The sequence below is a fragment of the Nomia melanderi genome, unplaced genomic scaffold (assembly GCF_051020985.1).
Source record: "Nomia melanderi isolate GNS246 unplaced genomic scaffold, iyNomMela1 scaffold0152, whole genome shotgun sequence".
Lineage (NCBI taxonomy): Eukaryota > Metazoa > Arthropoda > Insecta > Hymenoptera > Halictidae > Nomia > Nomia melanderi.
Genome location: NW_027475267.1, coordinates 7,193 through 15,380, shown reverse-complemented (window position 1 = coordinate 15,380; position 8,188 = coordinate 7,193). Strand labels below are relative to the sequence as shown.

At 45.8% G+C, this 8,188-nt stretch overlaps 1 protein-coding gene across 1 annotated transcript; it reads left to right on the top strand.

Moving 5' to 3' along the window:
- Positions 1-4,936: 4,936 nt before the first annotated feature.
- LOC143175651 (uncharacterized) lies at positions 4,937-7,930 on the top strand. The gene is made up of 2 exons (XM_076374136.1): positions 4,937-6,194; positions 7,107-7,930. The coding sequence occupies exons 1-2, from the start codon at positions 4,937-4,939 to the stop codon at positions 7,928-7,930; spliced, it is 2,082 nt and encodes a 693-aa protein (XP_076230251.1).
- Positions 7,931-8,188: the final 258 nt, after the last annotated feature.

Sequence of the window (8,188 nt, the reverse complement as noted above, 5' to 3'; positions counted from 1 at the left end):
AGTTTTATATAGTTTTATATAGTTTTATTAGTTTTATATAGTTTTATATAGTTTTATATAGTTTTGTTAGTTTTATATATTTTTATATAGTTTTATATAGTGTTATATAGTTTTATAGAGGTTTATATAGTTTTACATAGTTTTCTTAGTTTTATATAGTACTATATAGTTTTATATAATTTTATTAGTTTTATATAGTCTTATATAGCTTTATATAGTTTTATATAGTATTATACAGTTTTATATAGTTTTAAATAGTTCTACATAGTTTTATACAGCTATATATAGTTTCATATAGTTTTATACAGTTTCATACAGTTTTATATAGTTTAAATAGTTTTATATAGTTTTGTTAGTTTTATATAGTTTTATATAGTTTTATATAGTACTATATAGTTTTATATAATTTTAATAGTTTTATATAGTTTTATATTGTTTTTTACAGTTTTATATAGTTTTATATACTTTTATATAGTTTTATTAGTTTTATATAGTTTTATATAGTTTTATATAGCTTTATATACTTTTATAGAATTTTATATAGTTTTATATAGTTTTATATGGTTTTTTATAGGTTTATATAGTTTTATATAGTTTTGTTAATTTTATATAGTTTTATATAGTTTTATATAGTTTTATATAGTGTTATATAGTTTTATACGGTTTTATATAGTTTTCTATAGTTTTCTATATTTTTGTTAGTTTTATATAGTTTTATATAGTTTTATATACTTTTATATAGTGTAATATAGTTTTATTAGTTTTATACAGTTTTATATAGTACTATATAGTATTATATAATTTTAATAGTTTTATATAGTTTTATATAGTTTTTTATAGTTTTATATGGTTTTGTTAGTTTTATATAGTTTTATATAATTTTATATAGTTTTATATAGTTTTATTAGTTTTATATAGTTTTATATAGTTTTATATAGTTTTATATAGTTTTATATAGTTTTATATAGTTTTATATAGTATTATATAGTTTTATATAGTTTTATATAGTTTTACTAATTTTATATAGTTTTGTTAGTTTTATACAGTTTTACATAGTTTTATAGGGTATTATATAGTTTTATATAGTTTTATTAGTTTTATACAGTTTTATATAGTTTTATATAGTACTATATAGTTTTATAGTTTTATTAGTTTTATATAGTTTTATATAGTACTATATAGTTTTATATAATTTTATTAGTTTTATATAGTTTTCTACAGTTTTATATAGTTTAATTACTTTTATATAGTTATATATAGTTTTACATAGTTTTATCAGTTTTATATAGTTTTATATAGTTTTATATAGTTTTATATAGTTTTATATAGTTTTATATAGTTTTATATAGTTTTATATAGTTTTATATAGTTTTATATAGTTTTATATAGTTGTTCCGTCCGACGCGGAACAAAACGGAGAAAATCCTCGAAGGTTCGTTTATGATATGGACGTGCCAACAAATTTACTTTCGGGATTAGCTTTTTTCGAACTCAGTTTATTTATTTTAGTTACAAGGGGCAATTGCACCCTAAATCATGAGAAAATCATTTAGTCAATCCGCGCGTGTCCAGACAATAGTTTTGGAATTTTTGTCGTTCGTACAGACAACCGACCATATCATAAACCGGGAATTTCCGAAGGGTCGACGCGAACCTCGTTCGTAACGGTTCCGCCAGCCATGCGTCAACTTGGAGGAAATTTCCAAGGCATCGGCAAATCTTCGAGGATCCCTCGCACGTGGCCATTGCCCTCACCCTTGCACCAAGAGGGCTGGCCAAGGGGCGTCGTCCAAGACGCCCCCGATTTTTGGCATTATGTGCTGATTGGGTATTTTCAATTTCCCAATCAGCGCACTCGACACAAAACCTGTAGGTGTCGTATAAAAACACCTACAGGATCGCACTCGAGAGGTTTTTTCGCTCAATCGTTCGGAGTGACAATCTCAGAGACTTTTTCTCATTGCACAACGTTCAGTCCATCGTTCGGGACACATAAGTCGCTCAATCGTTCGGAGTGACGATATCTCAGATACTCAATCGTTCGGAGTAACGAGATATCATTCATTCATTCAAACAGTAGTCAGTCCATCGTTCGGGACAACTACAACTAGTGATCTGATCTCAACCAGTCGGAGATCAGAATTGAATCAGTCGATTTCTGAAGAAATTCGTAAATCGACGCGTCGCGAGTATTAACGAGACCTAAAGTTAAAGCTGGGATTTACAACCCCAGCCGAGGAATTTAATCCGCGTTAGTATTCGTGTACGTGCGACGTCGCATTTTTCGGTATCTCGAGCCGGATCTACTACGCAACACATTTTTGGTCCTTCGAGCCGGATCCTTCGAGCCGGATGTACTAGCCGGAGGTACATATTTTTGGTCCTTCGAGCCGGATGTACTAGCCGGAGGTACATTTTTGGTCCTTCGAGCCGGATCCTACTAGCCGGAGTTTCACAGAACACATTTTCGGTCCCTCGAGTCGGATCCGCGTTTGTGAAAATACAGTGCATAAGTGGATCCAACGGAAGCTGTCAACCGTCCGATTCAAGGTCTGACGGCGAGAATCCAGATTGGACGAACGACACGACGCCAAAGCAGCCGAGCAGCAGGCCACAGAGCGAGGAACGACGAGTCCAATCTGTTGCGGGAAGTCTACGAACAAACACGTCCTCCGCATCAGTCAAGGTAGGCTCGTCAAGATTTACCGATCGAATCCTCTCGTACGATATCCTTGATTGCACTTTCCCACGTCTCGACTTCTTACCATCGAAATGGCGAACGCGTCAATGAACGAGTCGAGTGCAAATCAAGCACAAACGGTCCGCCTACTAAAAAACAAACGCCGCGCGTTCAAGTCGCAAATTACGTCCCTTAACAACGCGCTAGAGACGTATCAAGATTCCGCGAAGGAACGCGTAAAACTCCGTGAACGCGTCGAGAGGCTGCGAAAGCTTTTCGATAATTTCAACGACATCCAAGACCAGCTGGGGCTCATCGAGGAGTTCGAGCAAACGGAAGCGGAACGAGAAGCGGTTACAGAGCAGTACGATGACGTCATCGCGACGGCCATCACGATGCTACAAGACGCGGAGCAAGCAGGCAGGCAACCACCAACGGCGACAAGAAGCGTGAACGATTCTCCCGCGTTGTCAGCCTCGTCGTCCGCGATCGGGGTACACTTGCCGAAAATCGAACTGCCGAAGTTCGATGGCCGTCTTGAGAAATGGGTCGCATTCAAAGACGCATTCTCAACGATGATACATTCGCACCCGGGGTTGACCGATATACAGAAGTTGCATTATCTGCGACTTTCTCTATCCGGCAAGGCTGAATCCGCGATCGAGTCGTTTACGATCAGCGAAGACAACTACAAGGCAGCGTGGGATCAACTGATCGAGACTTACGACAACACGAGAGCACTCGTGCTGCAACATTCGGCGTTGCTTCGCGATACCCCCGTAATGATCGACGACACAGCCGAATCGATCCGCGACTTGATAAACCATATGCAGTCGCATATAAGATCGCTACACGCGCTGGGAAGATCGTGGGAAGATATCGCGAGCGATCTACTCGCCAGCATCGCGATCTCCAAAATGAGTACGGGGACGAAACGAGAATGGGAGCAAACTTTGTCCGACACGACGATGCCGAAAATCGCTGACATCTTTCGGCATCTCCGTAACGCGTCTCACCGATGCAGGACCGACGATGCGCCCACGAAGCCCCCAGTCTCGATCGCGAATCGTGCATCTCCAGCAACCGTCGCGTCATCGCAACAACCCGCAAAAAGGATACCGGTACTCCCAAGGAAAACGCCTGCACCTCCCAGGAAGCCGTCATCGCCGCGGACGGCCAGGAAGCAAACTTTCGTGGCAACGACACAATCAAGCTGCAAAATTTGCAACGCAGGTACGCATCGGGCGTACCAATGCGCCAAATTCCTTGACATGACGGTAACTCGTCGCCTTCAGGCAGCACGCAAGGCAAACCTTTGCCTCAACTGCCTCCAAGGAGACCACACCACCGAAGCCTGCCATGGAGGAAATTGTCGAGTCTGCCATGGGCAGCACAACACAAAGCTCCATCGGGATGCATCGCCGAAGGAAGAAGCCAGGAAAACCTGACTGCGACGGAAACGTACCGGACGGACATCACGACGACGACAAGGCGTTTCATTCATATCCGACGGGAAAAACGGATTGCTGGCAACAGCAGTCGTGCAGGTATTCGACAACGACCGGCAACCCGTTCAATGTCGGACGTTGGTTGATACCTGCTCAAATGCGAATTTCATAACGGAGGACCTCGCGAAGAAGCTACGTTTGCCGTCGAGTCGGGCATCCGTAGCCATTCAAGGCCTCAACCGAGTCAACACCGTATCAAACAAATTGGTATCCACAACCATTAAATCGCGGTTGTCCAATTTTCAGCGGGCACTAACGTTTTTCGCGATCCCGCAAATTTCTGAACGGGTGCCGGACGTCCCTTTAGACCGATCAAGGTTGCGTATACCGGCCAACGTTCCTCTGGCAGATCCATCGTTCCACCAACCAGGAAGGATAGACATGCTGATCGGCACCGGCCCAGCACTGGCGTGCCTCAGCATCGGTCAAATCGACCTTTCCGATCGAGGTGGACGCGATTTGGTTCTCCAGAAGACGCAACTAGGTTGGATCATCGGGGGAAACGTCCCAACCGTCGCCGCCACACGCACGACCCGCGAGGCCTTCGTCGCGAACCTGAACTTCAACCTACAGAAATTCTGGGAAGTGGAAGAAGGACCTCAGAGTCGACATTTATCAACGGAGGAGCACGATTAACGAAAAACGGGAAGAACTCGGCGAATCACGCACGCGCGCCCTGCATCGTTTCCGTTCGCTTGAACGGAAACTAGAACGGGATCCGGAATTGGGGGACGAATACAACACGGTCATGAGGGAATATATAGCGCTCGGGCACATGACGCAGGTAGAAACCTTCGACGCACCGGGCTTCTACCTGCCGCACCACGCCGTCGTAAAACCATCGAGCACGACGACTAAGGTACGCGTAGTATTCGACGGGTCTGCAAAGACCAGTAGCGGAATATCATTAAACGACGCGCTAATGATAGGCCCTACGATACAGGACGACCTCTTTTCCCTACTCTTGCGCTTCCGGATGCATGCGTTCGTCATAACCGGGGACATCGAGAAGATGTACCGCCAATTCCTCGTTCGACCAGAGGATCGGGCTTATCAACGCATTTTGTGGAGAGATAATGGTTGCATAAGAACGTACGAGATGAATGTGGTCACGTTCGGACTATCATCGGCTCCATATCTCGCCATCAGATGCGTTCATCAATTGGCAGACGATGAGGGCGACGCATATCCGGAAGCAGCAGAGATTATCAAACGAGATCTGTACGTCGATGATCTCCTCACGGGCGCCGACACAATGGAGGAAGCGCGGCACATCCAACATCAAATCGGCGAGCTTCTTCAACGGGGTGGATTGAACATTCGTCAATGGGCGTCGAACGAACCCGCCCTTCTTAAGGGACTCCGCGAAGACCAAATCCACCCGAAGATCCTCGGCGATGACACAACGATGAAGGCGTTGGGAATATCCTGGGACGCCAGGAACGATGCGATTCGTTATGCGGTCGAAATTCAAGTCGTTGGCAAGGTCAGCAAACGGACCATCTTGTCAACGATCGCCAAAATATTCGATCCATTAGGACTTCTTGGACCCGTCACCATTATCGCCAAGATTCTAATGCAACGTCTATGGCAATTGAAGATCGACTGGGACGAATCGCTTCCCGCCAGCCTTTACACGGAGTGGGCCACATACGCAGCGCAACTCCAAGAACTGAACGACATCGAATTCAACCGTTGCGTGACCCTGAGGAACCACCAACGTCTCGAACTCCACGGATTCTGTGACTCCAGCGAACGCGCATACGGAGCCTGCGTGTACGTACGTACGATAGACGCTGTAGGACGCGTCGAAACACACCTGCTCTGCGCGAAATCCCGCGTTGCACCACTCAAGACGGTTACGCTCGCGCGTCTAGAGCTATGCGGCGCCGTGCTTCTAGCGTCCTTAGTCACCTCCATCCAACGGGCGATTTCGGTTAAGATCCATCAGACATTTTTGTGGACCGATTCCACAATAGTGTTGAATTGGATCAACACACAGCCCTGTATGTTAAAAACATTCGTCGCCAACCGCGTGGCCGACATACAGGGCAAAACCGAGATAAACACGTGGCGCCACATCAAATCGGAATACAATCCGGCCGACTTGATTTCAAGAGGACTAATGCCCGCTCAATTCGTTCGAAACTCATTGTGGCTCCACGGTCCGGACTGGCTCGCGACGGAGCAAGCAAGATGGCCAATTTCGAGATACACGGTCTCGAGTGAGATACCCGAAACGAAAGGGGTGACATGTCTCGCGAACTCAACCGTTCGGAGTGACGAGATTCTCACTCGATACTCGTGTATCAAAAAGCTCACGCGAATCGTCGCGTATTGCCTCCGTGTTCGTCACCGCACCGCTGGTCCGCTTACCATCGAGGAAATTCGTGAAGCCGAACTCCGCGTCGTCAAAATGGTCCAATCCACGGCCTTCGAAAGGGATATTAAGGACCTGGAATCCGGAAGGCTGCACCCCAAGAGCCAACTCCGATCCCTTACACCGTTTCTCGACGAAAAGGGATTATTGCGCGTCGGCGGACGTCTGCAAAGGTCCGAGTTACCTTTCGCAAGGAAACATCCAATCTTACTACCAAAGGGTCATCACGTGACGGACCTAATTATACGCGAGACGCATGTGCGATACCACCACGCAGGCATCACGGCAACGCTTTGCAACGTACGGCAAACGTATTGGCCCATTGATGGGAAAAACACAACACGCAAGATTATCCGGCGCTGCGTCAGGTGTTTCCGACTTAATCCACCTGCCGTGGATTATATCATGGGAAATCTACCTGCGACGCGCGTCACCGCCGCTCGGCCATTTTACAACTGCGGCGTTGATTATTGCGGTCCGTTCTGGGTCAAGGAGCGGCGCTTCCGAAATCGGACCCGAGTCAAGGTGTACGTTGCAGTTTTTACCTGCTTCGCGACGAAGGCCGTTCACCTCGAAGTAGCCGGCGACCTGACCACCGAGGGATTCATCGCGGCCCTAAAACGGTTCATAGCACGGAGGGGGTTATGCCGTAACATCTATTCCGACAATGGCACGAATTTTGTCGGCGCCGACAACGAACTCACGGCATTATATCAATCACTCTCAAAGGACGAGCAACTGCGGCGATTCGTAACGGACAAGGCGATCTCCTGGCACTTCATGCCAGCCTTATCGCCACATTTCGGTGGCCTATGGGAAGCCGCAGTGAAGTCCTTCAAACATCACGTAAAACGGGTTGTAGGCGACGAATTGTTCACCCTCGAACAATTCAACACGTTCGTAATCGAAGTCGAGGCCATCCTGAATTCGCGTCCTCTCACCCCCCTATCCGCGGATCCCAATGATCCGTCCGCCCTGACTCCCGGCCATTTCCTGATCGGTGATTCCTTTACGAGTCTTGCTGAGATTGATTTCAGCGGAACACCGACGAACCGGCTGTCCACCTGGCAACACATCCAGAAGGTCAAGCGACATTTCTGGGCCAGGTGGCATAAGGAGTATATCCACCACCTGAACGAGCGGCATAAGTGGACAACCGGCACCCACCACATACGAGAGGGGACCGTCGTGGTCATGAAGGAGGACAACCTTCCACCTTTGGCCTGGCACCTCGGACGAGTGGTAGCTACGCATCCTGGGGCGGATGGGGTAATTCGGGCAGTCACCGTTCGGACCAGCCACGGGACCTACCGACGGAACGTGAGGCAATTGGCGCCTCTACCTGACTCGGAGTCAGATTAGCAGCACCGCAACGCTAAGGACGCAGGCACAGGATACATTGATCGTTCGTACCGATCAACGGGGGGGAGCATGTTCCGTCCGACGCGGAACAAAACGGAGAAAATCCTCGAAGGTTCGTTTATGATATGGACGTGCCAACAAATTTACTTTCGGGATTAGCTTTTTTCGAACTCAGTTTATTTATTTTAGTTACAAGGGGCAATTGCACCCTAAATCATGAGAAAATCATTTAGTCAATCCGCGCGTGTCCAGACAATA

What these genes read in the sequence shown, in the direction of transcription:
- LOC143175651 (XM_076374136.1), top strand. Translation starts at nt 4,937, where the DNA reads ATGAGGGAATATATAGCGCTCGGGCACATGACGCAGGTAGAAACCTTC. An exon ending in TTGGATCAACACACAGCCCT is followed by an intron (nt 6,195 to 7,106) that starts GTATGTTAAAAA and finishes TGTACGTTGCAG; the next exon opens with TTTTTACCTGCTTCGCGACG.